General features: G+C 40.2%; 1 protein-coding gene across 1 annotated transcript; it reads left to right on the plus strand.

Annotated features, from left to right (window-relative positions):
• Positions 1–5,318: 5,318 nt before the first annotated feature.
• LOC105055437 (lysine-specific demethylase JMJ27) lies at positions 5,319–14,531 on the plus strand. Its single transcript, XM_010937247.4, has 14 exons — positions 5,319–5,894; positions 6,243–6,428; positions 6,524–6,657; positions 7,122–7,221; positions 7,318–7,450; positions 7,551–7,614; positions 8,266–9,037; positions 9,770–10,099; positions 10,751–12,499; positions 12,586–12,658; positions 12,774–12,859; positions 12,991–13,110; positions 13,257–13,327; positions 14,014–14,531. The coding sequence occupies exons 1-14, from the start codon at positions 5,532–5,534 to the stop codon at positions 14,123–14,125; spliced, it is 4,293 nt and encodes a 1,430-aa protein (XP_010935549.1). The 5' UTR covers positions 5,319–5,531; the 3' UTR covers positions 14,126–14,531.
• The last annotated feature ends 1,318 nt before the right edge of the window (positions 14,532–15,849 follow it).

The raw sequence follows: 15,849 nt of genomic DNA on the forward strand, positions 1-15,849 counted from the left end.
TCCAAAATCTCTGTCCAAAAGCTTGCCAACAGCCCCCTTATCATCCTCCAAGAAGCGGCGCCATGACGGTGGAGGCCCACTCCTTTCCGCCACCGGAAACCATCGCCGTCGATGTCATCACGTCGCTGCATCGAAGACCAACCGCTGTACCCAATGCATCCTCCCCGCTGCCGCCATCGTTATCGTTGTGCTGCACTGCTATTTCGCTCCACCCAAGTTTTACGTCCACAACCTTCTCCGTCGTGCAGTTCGAGCCAGACCCAGAGTTCAGTTTCACCCTCCGAGCCAAGAACACCTACTACTATGAGAATGCCGGCTTAGCGAAAGGTTGGCAGAAGAAGTAGGTCGAGGAGAGGTGGAGTCGGAGGTGGACATGAAGCTTCCTGTTGCTACCGAGGAAGTGGTGTTGTTTCATGTGAATGTGACCGGGATGACTGCATGCATGTTTGGGTCCAGATGCAGATCAAAATTAAATAAATCACTTCTGGGATCTTAAAGAAGGTTGCATACATGGTGGTCTTTGGGATGGTAGTTTTGCCATATCAAGATAGAGGTAAAGATCATGTGCATGCGGAATCTCCTCATCAGGCAAAGAAAGGTCAATAGGTCAGGAAAAAAGTTAACAGAGAGTTCTTTAGACAGGCAGCTTGCTATCTCAACAGATTATCTGATTCCTATGCAAGAATAGAAAGCAAATATTGATGGTAAGTGTTGCGGCCAATCCCCTCGTCGTCTGGTCGCCGGGAACGAGCGTCTGCAAAAAAGGAAGTCCACACTGACCGGAGGCGGCTCCGACGGGGACCCTCCGACGGTCAAGTCAGAGAGGTGAATGGGCAACAGTGAAATGAAGACAGGGAGCTCAATCGAGAGAGAGAGAGAGAAAGAGAGAGGGAGCAAGCCTGTCGCTTCGAAGGGCCTCTTGCACTGTTGCCTTCCCCGATATATATATATGGTGGAGCATGGTATGGCGCCGTCATTAATGGCACGGACAATTGAGGAATTGTCAACTCACTGTAGACTGTCAGAGTCACCGTGAAAGTGTCACATCGCCGTGGGGCTGTCAAATCACTAGGGTTGACAATGCCCTAGGTGGGATAATGCCTTTAGGTGGCAGTGCCGCATGTTGCTGTCAGGGCTGACAGTCTCTAGCAGCTGTACGGCGATCGGAGGAGTCGACCGATCCTAGACCGGTCGCCAGCTGTATGGCGTCGGGTGGAGATCCAGGCCCCTCCGACAGTCAGTCGGACATGTTGCTAGAGTCGGCCATCGGACTCCCTGGTGCAGTCGGTCGGGAGAGTAAAAAAGGTCCGCCCGACCGACATACCCTCAGTCAGTAATGGCATCCGACGATCGGTCGGTCGGTTGGTCCGTAGGTCGGTCCGTAGGTCGGTCCGTATCTCCCAACAGTAAGTCCCCTTGCGGAGCTGAAGCGCATGACTTCCCTGAAAAGTTGCTTTGTTGGATAGAGGAGAAAGTGGATACAATTGCTGGAAGCGATGTGCTTGGGAGATTTGGGGACATGTTCAGTGATGCTCCTGTTTGCCATCTAAATGCTGGGAGCGAACTGTTTCAGAAAGCAACTTGTAAGAAGAATTCTGACGATAACTATTTATGCCATCCGACCACTAAAGATATGTATTTTTTTTGATAAATTGGAAGAATTCGTATACACAACAAATAAGAATACAATTCAAAAAATCAGAAAGAAGATGTCCCGCAATGAATATTGGTAAAAGAGATACATCAATCCATCTACCTTCTCTAGAATACCTCCAAAATCATTGGGTAATTGTTCATGATGTGCTTGCGCTTACTTATAACCTAAGCTGGGAGCCAATGGTTATATAGCATGCATTGTGAGACAAGTCAATATCTATGAGTGCTTTTAAATTTAAAGAAATTAGTTATATGGGTTGGCGTGAGGTTAACTCTGATATATTATGCATGCTTTAAGTCATATTTTTTTAATTAAGATTCGTTGTACTAGTATCGAAGTCCGAACTGATCAGCCAATTAAATGGTTTAGTAAGCCTCCATATCGTTCTATGTCAGATTTGAATCGATGCAGCAGGATAAAGGAAGGATGAAAGAAAAAAAATGAGAGGGGAAAGGGAAGGAGAGAGAGAGCCTCTGAAGGTTACTGAAGGCCTATTACGCTCGATGAAGGGCTGACAAGAAGAGGAAAGGGAGAAGAAAAGAGAGAAAAAGATAGAGAGGAGGAGGGAAGGAGACAGGAGAGCCTCTAAAGGCCTCCGATTGAAATAGGGGCGATGTTCCTATTTTGTCATTTTTTTTGTATGGAGAGGGGTAATATTGGATGTTGTTACCGATCTCAATTAAAACTCAATTTTTATTTTTATTTTATCAATATTGGATGAAGTTCGTAATGTCATTGCTGGGCAATTGCTTACAATTCCAATAAAGCAAACGGGCACGTTCAATATGGAGACAACTAAAGTGGGTTCGATTAAGCTATTAATTAGAAGTTGCTGAAAGTACTAAGAGGCATCCATTTCATACGATATTATATGCTAGAGGCTAGCGGAAGCCAGAAGAGCAAGAGCCAACAAAGGTGGCAAGTGAGGTGGTAATACTAGCCTAGGTGGTTCTACATGAAGTGAAGGGCATTGGGAATCAAGAGGATAGAAACGTGATGTATGATAAAAACTAAAGTTCTTACTAATTTAGGTTTTGGTTGATTTGCAGATGATGTTTGCTGTATTTAATTAGAGTGCGGTGAAAGTGAGACATGGATTCTTATGCATGATAAAAATTTATAAACACGGAAAGTTAATATTTGTTTTAGGAATATATGGATTGTATCAAAATTGAAAAAGATTGCATAAATAATCTGAGCTGAGGGCTCTCTGCTATTTTGTCTAGATTTAGATGTCTAGATAACTTGCTTTCATTGCTGTTTTGTCCAATGTCGAATATTACAGCTGCATGGTATGATGGGTCGATCGGTATCTATTAAATGGTGCCATCATGCGACGCAAAAGTTGATAGGTTGGGTTTCATGAGTTTGATGCCTTGATATAAAAGAATTTTATCAATTTTTAATGGAAATAGAGTGTTAAAAGAAGGAAGAAAGGATGGAATTTATCATGCATTTTAATCTTCATAGGTTTTGTATGTTTATGGTTTTAGATTTTTATATCAAAAGAAAAAAGTTATGATAACATGGCAAATTCTATAGAAAGAAAAGAAAAGATAGATATTCTGGTAGAACCTCTTGGCAATATTTGACTTCCACGATTAGTTGTAGCCCAAGCATAACGGCAATAGCTTGGAGCAAGCTGAACCTTCATTTTCAAGAGAGATTTTATTTTGTTTTTTTAAAGAAACAAAGGAGCGTAAGCTATGTTGAGAGAAAACATTGACAATATAATAAATTATATATTAAAATAAATTGACCTTTCAAAATTGAAAAAGAATACCCAACTAATGGAAACAAAGGAACGAGAGCTTTCACTAATGTGGGTAAATCAAAACAAATGAAAACTTCAGCGTTTAGAAATTTAGGGTTTGGACTAGGTACTCTAAAAAGTGACGATGTCCAAAAGATAAATGATCTGACTTTTCATAATCTTGAAAGATACACAATTCTTATTTATCAAAAAAAGATAAATAATTCTTTGCTAATTTGTCCTTCCTGGCTTTTATAGACATTATTTAGGGATCTTTCAGAATACTTCAAATGCCTGTTAGAATTTGCCACTTTATCAATTAAGTTGCAATCTTAATAAAATGGTTCTATGATTATTTTTCACATTAGAACTTGAGGGATCCAAACTAATATATCCTTGCATATAGTTATTAACCTATTTACGAACCTTAAATCGGGGGCTTGGCCTCCTCCCACATCTTAAACTTCAGAGCTGGTATCTTAATGATGTCCAATAATCTTTTCTAAATGATTCAGCATCCTTTGCCATGCATCATTTACACCATTGAGAGCCGTACATGCTTATATCTATCTTGAAGAGCTCTCTCTTTCGCATAATATTTTTGCACCTAATGTTCGACAGCTACCTCACGTATTTAGCATTCAAACGCAACACTGTTCTCATGACGAATGAGAGCCTCCATTTCCAAGATAGCGATGTGGTGGATACATCCAATCACACAATTTGCTCACGCCTACGACACAGCAATGGTGTTTCACTAACTCCTCGTATCAAGTTTCGCGGTAAAACAATTGCTAGCGTCTCTGCCATGTATCAAACCTTCCAACCACCAATACCCTTTCTATTTTCTTTTCATACGTCTTCTCTTCAACAATCATGCGCAACTATCTATATTTTTCTTACCACATCTGTCTAACGTGAGCCTATTTATATAATATATGATTAAAATTAAAAAAAAATAAAATATGATCTATCATAAATAGATTTAGATTATAAATAGATTACTCCATTTAATCTGTTTAATATTTGAATCGAATTTGAGTTTTAGATATTTAACTCATTTAATTCGTCTAATCTATTTAATATTTAAATTAAATTAAGTTAGATAATCTATTTAATCCATTGAATCATGGGCCTAATATATTTAACCTAATTTGATCTATTTGATAAATGGATTAGACATATCGGAACGAATTATCTATTTAATAAATAAATTAGATTTAAATATAAATTTTTAATTTATTTAATAAATAAATTATATTTGGATGAATAATTTTTTAATTTATTCTATATTTACTTCATCCGATTACTTGCTTCGTATATTTCTTGAAAAAAAAAAAAAATCTTCTTCAGATCTACTCCTGCTTCTGATTTTAAAATAGAGAAAACAGTTTATGGTAAGATGAAGCATGAGAAAGTTGGTGGAGACGTGGAACGTCAGTCCGTACATTTCCCCGCCCGAGCATCCAGCTCCAAACCATTTCCATAGTTTATAATCCGGCAAGAGAGTATAAAGATGGTATTCTTGGCCCAGATTGGCTTCCTTCCAATCCGAGAGCTCGCAGGTTGGGTCCAGCGGGACGCACTCATCCGACACACGGGCCAAAATTCGCAAACCGCGCCATACGCCCACGCGCGCGACAGGGGACGATAACTCGTACCTCCGGAACACCAAACCCCAATCGATCGCGCAACGGGCGGGCGCTCCCCCGAAACCGGCAGCCCCGCCGCTGGTTTTGGCTCTCCTCCCAAAAATCCGAGGGCGCCGTCCGCTACCCCCGCCCCATCCCGCTTCTCCTCCGCCCCAGCCACGCGTTGGCCTCGTGCCGTTTCTCGAACCCGTTTCCCATGCATTAAATTTGCATTTCCCGGACAGCGATTCAAGCTAGGAAGCGAGAGAGTCTATTTTGCACCAGCTCTTAATTGTTCCATTCTCTCTTTTATGGATGTATATATATATACTCTCATCATCTACCCCGCTTCTTTCTTTACGCCATCAAGCAAAGACTGGTCTTTTCGTTTCCCTTTTCACTGCTACCGGTCTTTTTCTCTGTGGCGGGACGAGTGGGTTTCAAAAACCGGAGGTTTCGGGGCGAGAGAACCGGGTTTTCTGGGGAGAGGATGGCCGGCGGGCAGCGGCCGGGGACGCCGCCGACGGATCGGCGGTGCAAGCGGAGCGACGGCAAGTCGTGGCGGTGCAAGAACTGGAGGAAGGAAGGAATCACCCTCTGCGAGGTTCATCACGAGCAGCAGGTGAATAAAAGTAGGGTTAGGGTTTCGTCGAGGGATGGGGAGAGCGGGGGCGGGCGGAGCAGCCGGCGGAGGAAGAAGAGTGATGATAGGACGTTCCGGCCGCCGGCGGCTAGCGTTGGTGGAATGTTCGCCGGAAGGGATATCCAGATGAGGGAAAGGAAGCCGGTGAAGCCGATAGTGGTGGACGTTTTCGGAAGCGATGAGGAGAACGAGGAAGACGGACTCGTGAAGGTCAGAGAGCGATTTCTTCAAGTTAATTTGCGGTCTTTTCTTTGTTTTTTGGCGCAAAATTCGATCTTTTTTTGTTTTCCTTTGCGTTCTTTATCTTTTTCGGTTCTGGCGAGCTTGAGGGGCGATTTCTTGCAATGCTTAAGTTTTTCTCCTTCTTTCTTGGAGAAAGATTTGATCCTTTCCGTTTTCGTTTCTTGCTGTTTTCGGCCTGGAGAAGGCAGGGAACGATTTTGTGTGGGCTTTAGAAATTTATCTACTGTTTTGTATGACAAAAATTTATCTTCTTCTTCTTCCTTTTTTTTTTTTTATTTTTTTTATTTTAACATACGGTGATGTGATGAGGATTAGGGCGACGAAGAAGTGGAAGAAGAGGAAGTTTCGAAGGTGGGGAAGAAGCGAAAGAGGAAGCATTGGAAGAAGGAGGGTGGGAAGGGGAGAAAGGCCAAGAAGGAGGATTTGGAAGCTGGGCCCTCTTCTGTTGCTAGGGTTACGAGGAACTCCAACAAGGTTTTAGGCCCTGAGAAAAAACCTGAGGTAATAAATTCTCTCCACTATGGGTTGGACGCACGACTTTATCTCTTTGGTTTGGTCGAATGCAGTTAATTTATAGCATGTATCTTCTTTTTTAGGGTTCTAAGAGGAGGGTACTGACAGGGGAGGATGCCCTAATGTGCCACCAATGCCAGAGGAATGATAAGGGAAGGGTAGTATGGTGTTTGATGTGCAAAAGGAAGCGCTTTTGTGTACCGTGCATGACTCGCTGGTGAGTGATGATCCTTGCACCTTTCTTCTTTATCTATTCATTCTTCTTGTAAATGTATGTTCTCATTTGTAGGTTTTAACCTTTAAAAGCTCTTCATCGCAATTTTATGATAAATTCCATATTTCCCTTTTTGCTCGTTTACTATTCCATGTCTCATCCGTTTCTTTTTTCTAAGAAAAAAAAGTTTCTTCTACCTTCTTTCTGCCAGGGCTGAATTGTAGAAATGTGTAAATTTTATGCTGTTATCATTGACATCGTTAAGGAATATGTTCTATGCTTCCAAATTTTACTGTTCTTTTGACTGTTTAGAAGGTTGTATGGAGTTAGCTGATAGGTATTCTTTTGAGGTCAGTGGCTGCAGTGGTAAGGTATTCAGTGTTTCATAGTGTAATAGTGAAAATTGCAAGCTTGAAAATATAGATGTTCTATTATGTATATGCTTTTTCCTTTGTGATTTTTATCAGGTATCCTCACTTATCGGAGGCTGAATTTGCAAAAGAATGCCCAGTTTGCTGCAACAATTGCAATTGCAAGGCATGCTTGCGAATGAAAGGAGTTTCTGAGGTCTGATTTTGGTATTTGGAATTCTTGATCATTGTTGCATTTGGTTCTCTACTTATGTAATCATATCTGATGACACACTCTCTATCTTGACTCTAGCCTCCTGAAAAAAAGATTAAGAATGCTGACCGAGTCCAATACAACTGTTATATTGTACGCTTATTGCTGCCATGGTTGAAAGAACTACAACAAGAACAGATGGCAGAAAAGGAAATCGAGGCCAAGATCCGAGGTATCATTGGCATAAATTGGACTTAAAGTTGTATACCTTTTCCATCCATTCTTTTCCATCTGATCTTTCTCCCCTGCTGCTGCATTTTTCTCCTGACCAGGTTGTGCATTGACTGAAATAAAGTTAAAAAGAGCTAACTGTCAAAAGGATGAACGTGTCTACTGGTAAAACTCTTTCCCTCATCAAGATTTTTTAAAACCATAGATCTCGGTCATCTTGTTTGATGGCCTATGCCGATCTAGACCTAAATTGGGTTTTCTCTTGGCCAAAATGGAACACTTGGAAAAAATATATGAGGACTGGATATTTTCCATATGTTGGCTGATACCATGGAACTTAGATATCTAAATATTGGCCAATATTGGTAAATCCATGATTACATACTATTCTTATTGCATAAACTTAAATATCTAATATTTAAAAATGAGTAATGCTGGGGGGCCCTTGTCTGATGGACATGAAAAGTTCCTCCTGCCACATGGCTTGAGGGGACTTGCATGATTCTCAGGAATTTGCACAATATGGATGGTGGATTAAATTTTAAGTTGCCAAGCTAGCAGTAGGTGGGCCTGAAGAACTTTCCGTGTATTCTAACAATTTCCACAAAAGCATTTATGTTAAATGTTCATTTAAGATTGTAAAGATTGATTAGGAAATTTCATCTGAGATATTAGTTATATAGTATCATTGAGCCTTTGATACTTACTGACTGATATCTCAACTGATGGAAACTTTGCTCTTCATAAGTAATAGGCTCCGCATGTGGTTAAGTTAAGCCTTTCAAAAACCTGATCTCTGAAATTGTTCTGGAGCAGTGACAATTGCAGAACCTCTATTGTTGATTTCCATAGAAGCTGCCGTCGCTGTTCATATGACTTATGCCTTAGTTGCTGCCGGGAACTACGTGAAGGTCACATAGCTGGTGGTGATGGGACAGTAATTTTGCCATATCAGGACAGGGGTAAGGATTATGTGCATGGGGGATGTCCTCGTCGCATGAATAAAGGTCAAGAGAAGAGGAAAAAAAGTCAAGAGAGTTCTATAGACAACCGGATTGCTATCTCTACAGATCGAATGACTCATATGACAAGATGGAAAGCAAATAGTGATGGCAGCATTCCTTGCCCGCCAAAGGAGATTGGGGGCTGTGGCAGCTCCCTCTTGGAGCTGAAGTGCATGTTTCCTGAAAAGTTGCTTTTCCAGTTAGAGGAGAAAGCTGATGCAATTGCTAGGAGCAATAGGTTTGCAAAATTTGGGGACATGTCCAGTTCATGTGCCTGTTTCACTGCATCTGGTAATATTAATGCTGGGAGTGAAATGTTGCGGAAAGCAGCCTATAGGGAGAATTCTGATGATAATTATTTATACTGTCCTACTGCTAGAGATATTCAACAGGGAGAACTGAAGCACTTCCAAAACCACTGGTTAAAGGGAGAGCCGGTGATTGTTCGTGATGTACTTGAGCTTACTTCTGGCCTGAGCTGGGAGCCAATGGTTATGTGGCGTGCATTGCGAGAGAAGACAAAGTCTAAGGCTTCATCTGAGCAGCTTGCAGTAAAGGCTATTGATTGTTTGGATTGGTGTGAGGTTAGTTTTGGTATCTCATTGATGTTTTTGATGTTAGGAGATGTTTCTAAAGTAGTTTCATTGAATACACACACATCTTTGGTATTGTCCTTGTTCTGTTGAAAAAGTTGTAGAACGGTCTATATTTTCCTTTATTTATTTTCTTTGCATCATGACTGACAGAGCTTTCCAAACTTCTTAATCATGTATATGCAACTGATGCATCCTTAGTTGGATGACAATTTGTTCCATTGTGTTAAGCATGAACAAAAACTGCTGCGGTTGTAAAATCTACTCACAGTGAAGTACATTTTGACCAATGTATGAAGTTTGTCAATTAATTTAAATCCTAGTAAACATTTGAATAGATTTCTGAAGGAATGTAATTTGGTAATGCTCTATTCAGATGGAAATGTACACACTACATGTACCTATTGAAGCAAAGAATCTTTGAAGAAACTTTTGTGGATATGTAGTTGCAACCGTCTCTGCAGTTGGGGAATGTGTGTTCCTTGGTTGTTCATTTTTTACATTGGATAAAATGGACTATCTGATGAATGTCATGCAAGTAGGCAGTTGCCTATGTCTATTTTTGAAAGCTGTGTGTTCCTTGTTTGATGTGTTTTTACCATCCTGTATAATTTTCACAGTCTAATGCTAGGAAATGTGTTGGCAGACTGGCCAACTGCATGGTGGTGTTTTGTGCTATCTATCTAACTTGAGACTCCCTGATGCATATGTTGTATGTTGTAGGTTGAGATAAATATTCACCAATTTTTCAGAGGATATACTGAGGGGCGAACTCACAGAAATCAATGGCCTGAGATGCTAAAACTGAAGGATTGGCCTCCAGCCAGTTCCTTTGAGGATCGGTTACCTCGCCATGGTGCCGAGTTTATAACTGCTTTGCCATTCCCGGAATATACAGATCCTAGGTATGGTCCTCTGAATCTTGCAGTGAAGCTGCCGAAGGATGTTCTAAAGCCAGACCTGGGACCCAAAACATATATTGCTTATGGTCTTCCCCAAGAGTTGGGCAGGGGTGATTCCGTGACGAAGCTTCATTGTGATATGTCTGATGCAGTATGTATTTTTCTTCAATTATTAATATCATGTTCGTGTACCGTAAAAAAATAAATATCATGTTCATCTGTGGCTCAATTTTTGGTAAGTTGGTATAAGTTACCCCATGTTGATAATTGACATTTGGTTTTCTGTATGAGGTGAGTCAATACATATATAGCCTAACTCATCCACATGTTTGTGCAATAGTCTCAGAATCTGATTTCAGAGCTTTTGAGGATACATTAGTGCCCCTGGCTTTAATGATTTGATATCTCCCGAAAGGTTATCCTTCTGCAGTATTAACCATTTTAAGTTTTCTGTTTTTTATTGGGAAAGTGTTGAAAAGCTAAAGCAGAAACGTCTGTTTGTTGTTACCATCATTTTTTGGTGTTTGTTGTGACCATCATTTTTTGGTGTTTGTTGTTTTTGGCTATCATCTCTTGATCTCTGGAAACACCTATAAAATCATGGGCTGTAATTATTGAATTTAATGGTTAGATTTTCTGTTTGCCGTTTTTTAATAGTATTAGTACATTAGATTAAACCTTTTTTCATTAGCATTTGTTGTTGAGCCTGTGTTTTAGATCATTTCAGTAGTTTGTGTTTCGCACATTACTCCATTTTAATCAGGGAAATTTTTTAATGCCTGATATGTAATTGCTTACCCAGGTGAATGTCTTAACACACACAGCAGAGATAACCCTTACTGATTATCAGCTTTCTAGGATAGAGAAGTTGAAAAAGAAACACAGGGATCAAGATTTAAGAGAACAGAATTGTACCACACGAAAAGATCCAGAAGAGAACTCATCGCCATCTCCAGGGAAATCTGTAATGGAGCCTCCTGATGATAAGTCATATGTCACCTTTACTGCTGGGGGAAAACACTCCATTCAAGCACCTAGTTTAGAAAATGACCTTCATCATCCTGTTCAAGCCAACAATATGATATGTGATGATTCTTTTGGTCAGCAAAAAATAAATTCTCTCTCTATAGCTGAATCTCATGTGAACGATTCAGATATTAAGATTGGGGATGCAATGGATGTTCAGAAAGATGCTGATGCAAGCTTTTCTGACATTGAAGCTGAAAGAGGTGTAATGCATGATGAACAAGAGGGACAAAATGGTTGTTTATCAAATAACCAAAAGCTTTCTCAGAATGAAGATTTGAAAGGACATCAAACAACTGAAGATGATAGTCAAGCAGGTGATGGAATTTGTCTGAAGCTTTCTGTCGACAAGCCTGTTCTGAAAACCATTAAGTTGCATGCATCAGCTAGTGAATTGGAAGAGAAGAAAGTTGGTCAAATGGCTTCTTGTAATTTGAATGGTGAAGGAGCTCTTAGAAGTCCAGAGATGGGTCAAGTGAATATATGCCAGAATGAAATCCGGCATTCTGGCAAAGTCTGTGATGATTTAAAAGAGACTGTGGAAGTTCATACTGAAGATCCATCAGTGATTAAATCCACATCTGATTTGGTTGATATTCAGTCTTGTGCCGCTGCTGATGGAGATTTTCCTATATCTGAATCCTCCTTGAAAGGAACTGGTCAGTTGCAGATATTGGCAGTGGTAAATGCCAGAAATGGAGCTTGGGAGGAAGGATCTGATCAGGATACTGGTGTCAAAGCTGAAGCAGGTAATGATGCTTGCCAAACTGGGCTGTATGGTAATGACAATTTCCCTCTGTGTCCTGTTAAAACTGAAAGCAATGGAGTCTCTTGCTCTAGAGGAGTCGATCAAGGAGATAATGCTAGTCAGTTTTCCAGTAAAACTGAAAATGATGAAGTGCGTAATGCAAATGTTAAGGATGATGATGAAATGCTTGTGGTTAAGACGAAACGAGGTCAAAAGAAGAGGGGCCAGCCTGCTGATTTTGGGAAGAAGCCGAGCAAGGTAGTGCCTGGGCAAACTTCAGGGGAAATTCAGAGCGAGGGTGAAACTGTGATGCTATCTCCTCATCTCGAACCAGAAGACAAATCTGGTAATGATGTGGAGATCCAAGCTGAGGGTAACAATCATAAAGTTTCTGAAGGGCCAGATGAGAGAACAAAAAATAGAAGTAGGAAGAAAAGGAGGGGGAGAAAGCCTGCAGTTTCTGGTCAACGAATGAAAAGAGAACTTGATCCTGTTACTGTCAACACTGAAACCACTGAAAATGCTGATGGTGGTCAAGTGGAGGAACTTTCAGATTCTGAAAATGGTGCAGAGGTGAAGGAAGCCGGAGGTTCAGCTAACGTAAGAGAGCAACGATCTGCTGTGTCTGGTGACAGCATAGAGGAAAAAGAGCAGAAGCAGCCAGAAGGTGGTGCTTTGTGGGATATTTTTAGAAGAGAAGATGTTACGAAGCTACAGGAATATCTTAAAAAACATGCTAGAGAGTTCAGGCATGTCCACTGTTCTCCAGTTGAACAGGTAACAAGTCATTATGCACAGTATTATGTTGTATTGCACTTCATCTTCCTTTTTGCATTGTAAATAACTTCAATCGTCTGTTATAGGTGCTTCACCCTATTCATGACCAGTCTTTCTATTTAACCTTGGAGCATAAAAGGAAGCTTAAGGATGAATATGGTCAGTTAATCTTACACTAATTATGGACACAATGATGGCCTTGTTGGTTATCTGTTATGCATTCGTATTGCTAAGATTGAAGGCATCTAGATCTAATAATCTTGGATTCATTTAGGAATTGAGCCCTGGACTTTTGAGCAAAAGCTTGGCGAGGCTGTCTTTATCCCAGCAGGATGTCCCCATCAAGTTAGAAATTTGAAGGTGTGCTTCTCTTTTATTTACATGATAAGTGGATTATTTGTTATTTATGAACTATTATTCTGACTTAATCCAAGGGTTTATGCTTGATTCATTGGTAACTGCAATTTGACATTTTTTTCCCTCATGAACAGTCATGCATAAAGGTTGCTCTAGACTTTGTGTCTCCTGAGAATGTCCGTCAATGCATTCGATTAACAGAAGAATTTCGTGTACTTCCAGAAGAGCACAGGGCTAAGGAAGATAAGCTAGAGGTTTACTAATTTGGTCCTATGCTTCTTCCCTATAAATCCATAATTGTGCTTTTTCATGCTTCTATTAAATTTGTTTGTTGTTATGCATCTTGAAGATTTTGTTCCAATTCCTGTTATGGTTTCTAACTTTATTGAACATGATCCAGGTTAAGAAAATGGCTCTTCATGCATTCATCCGTGTTATACAGGATTTAAAAGTCCGTAATTTTAAACCAAGGTGAGTGTTTCATATCACTGCATTTTTGCTTTTAACCAAGGTGAATTTAAAGCCATCTTATCGTTTTCCTGCTTTAGTTCAACTCCTGTGAATAGTTTGTTGTGCTTTTAGTCTTCGTGGCTCTTGAGCTTTTCTTGCCCCTTATCTTCTCTTACACGGTTATCCTTGTAGGGGATCCTTGGTATGGGTTTGATTAAATGCACCTTTGATTTATAAAGAATTCCTACTATCCTTCATATCTAAGATGAGGATTCAAGTCCCAACAGGACGTCCCACAAGACACGGGGATGGGGTACCATCCTATGTATCGAGACAAGGACGTCCCGATTGAGACGTCTTGGGATATTCTTTGTCCCAAATGTCGGGACGACAACGCGTCTCGTTTCATGGAAAAACCGAGATAGCCCCATTTTGTGGGATTTAAAACCTTGATCTGAGATATAACTAGACTTCTATAAATTCGATCCTGTGCCTTTCATGGACCTCCAATCATGACTAGTGGTTCTTTTGGATCTTGAACATGATTGACACGATGGTTTGATGCTTTGATCAATCAAATGTGTTGCTTTTAGAAAATCTTGAACAGATATGGCTTTTTATGAGCACCTTCACTTGTAGGATACCGGGTCATTCCACTGGAAACAGTTATGGAATCTCAAATCTTATAATTCGCTGTACTGTGTCAGGTCAAAGGCTGAATCTGAAGAACCTATAGTAGAATCTGAAGATGAAGAGAAACACATGATGGAAACAGATCTGCCACAGGAAATTGGAGACCCAACTGCATCAGCATCGTAGGAGTTAAAGTCATCTCAGCCATTATCAACTTCATCTGCTGATGCTGATGACTAACTGTAGGACAGTTGTTGACCTGATTTTGATTTATCATTCTGGAATGGGCATTTATGATAGACGGCACAGCAATATCCTGATGTTTTGTTGCTAAGTAATCTGTCATATCCCCTCAATTGGTTCCTCTTCTTTTGCAGTTTGTAATCTCAGTCTGTTGTTGTTTTGGCCGGTGCGGCATTTTGCTGTGGTATGACAGATGTTGAGGCTTTTTGTAGAGCTCCTTATATGACAGTATCTTTGTAAATTTTGGATCCACTGGGCGGCCAGCCATTTTCTTATGTGGATGTGTTTATTGGAATACATCGTTCTGGACCGTTCTCAAATGGAAAATTGGCTTTAAGTTTATTTTGAAGTTCTATTCTTCTAACTTTTATCCTTTTTTTTTTTTTTTGTGAAGGATCAATCTTTTGATTTGGTGATATTCAATGTAGTACAAAAACTGTAATGCCCTTGGTCTCTGCAAGGGGGGGTGATGGAAGGTGGCCGTCTCGGTTTTTTGGTAGTGCCGGACTAATCAGATACTGACTGTTCGAAGGGTTAGAAAAAACATATTTTGCTTTTACTGATGTACGTATTGTGTGAATGTGCTTCAGTGTTGCTCTCCTGGAGGTGCCTGAGGGTTTTCTATTGTGAGTAGTTCGGTGTTAATCTCCTTGTGAGTGTGGTTTTGATCGAGGTTGACCTCGAAGACATGAAAGGATGTGTTCTTCTGTTTGTTATCCATTCATTCTCCTTGTCTAGCTGTCAGGTATGGTTGAACTCGGGCTGGAGGGTTCCAAGGCAGCCCCTACCAAACCTTGAGCCCGACGGTTGACATGTGGGACCTTCAGAAACTCTTCTACATCTTAGCAAATTTGCAGTGCTGTGAGAGATTTGTTTTCAATTGTTTGGCTCAGATATTGATTCGTGTTTAAATTGTTCTCTTCTAAGTAGGGAGGGTGCCAAATATTAGCAGTTTATCAGAACCGGGAAAACAATTGTGTCTGGGCTGATATAAATTTAGATTATCAGCCTAAAATCAATAATATCATTTTTTGGCTTTCTTACTCAAGTTCTATTAAAACCAACCTTTGAAGAAATAAATAGTCTCAATTTATTGCATAATCTGGCATTTTGATACTTTAGCCTTCATCAGCTATAACATCAGGAAAAAGCCTAACATTTCAAAATGAGAAAGACTGCACAGCTAAGTCCTGTTGGCAAAAAGATGTCTTGGTACTTTGGCATGCCACTGGCATGAGAAGATTGGTGGATTTATCATGTTGTAAGCCAGCAATTCCATCATATAAGGTAGCAAGGGGTGGGCCTCCTGGTATTTTTATTTTGAAATTGCTGGTTCCCTTCCCGTTCTTATTTGGGTGGCAATATACTGACGTAGATATCTCATATTGCTTTACAGGAAGTATTAAAATTATATATGTATTTTATCAAAAAAATATTATTTTATCTATTAAAAAAATTTAATATGATGCCCATTTGTTTGCTTCTTAAAGCAACAACACTCTGATTCAGTATTTATCACTTAGGAGTTTCTATGTTCAAATATTTCAAGAGCAATTTTGATGGCAATATGAGAAGCAGTAAAGAGGATATATGATTCGTAATTTGCAAATTTGAGTTTAAATTTTTGACTGCTGGTGGGTGTCATCTCATTGACAGCATGGCTCAGA

This window comes from Elaeis guineensis, chromosome 12, assembly GCF_000442705.2.
Source record: "Elaeis guineensis isolate ETL-2024a chromosome 12, EG11, whole genome shotgun sequence".
Taxonomy (NCBI): Eukaryota; Viridiplantae; Streptophyta; class Magnoliopsida; order Arecales; family Arecaceae; genus Elaeis; species Elaeis guineensis.

Bases quoted from the DNA above. Each gene is read 5' to 3' on its own strand.
- LOC105055437 (XM_010937247.4), top strand. From the start codon at position 5,532: ATGGCCGGCGGGCAGCGGCCGGGGACGCCGCCGACGGATCGGCGGTGC. The intron at 6,429-6,523 runs GTAATAAATTCT...CTTCTTTTTTAG, and splicing joins GCCCTGAGAAAAAACCTGAG to GGTTCTAAGAGGAGGGTACT. The intron at 12,500-12,585 runs GTAACAAGTCAT...CGTCTGTTATAG, and splicing joins ACTGTTCTCCAGTTGAACAG to GTGCTTCACCCTATTCATGA.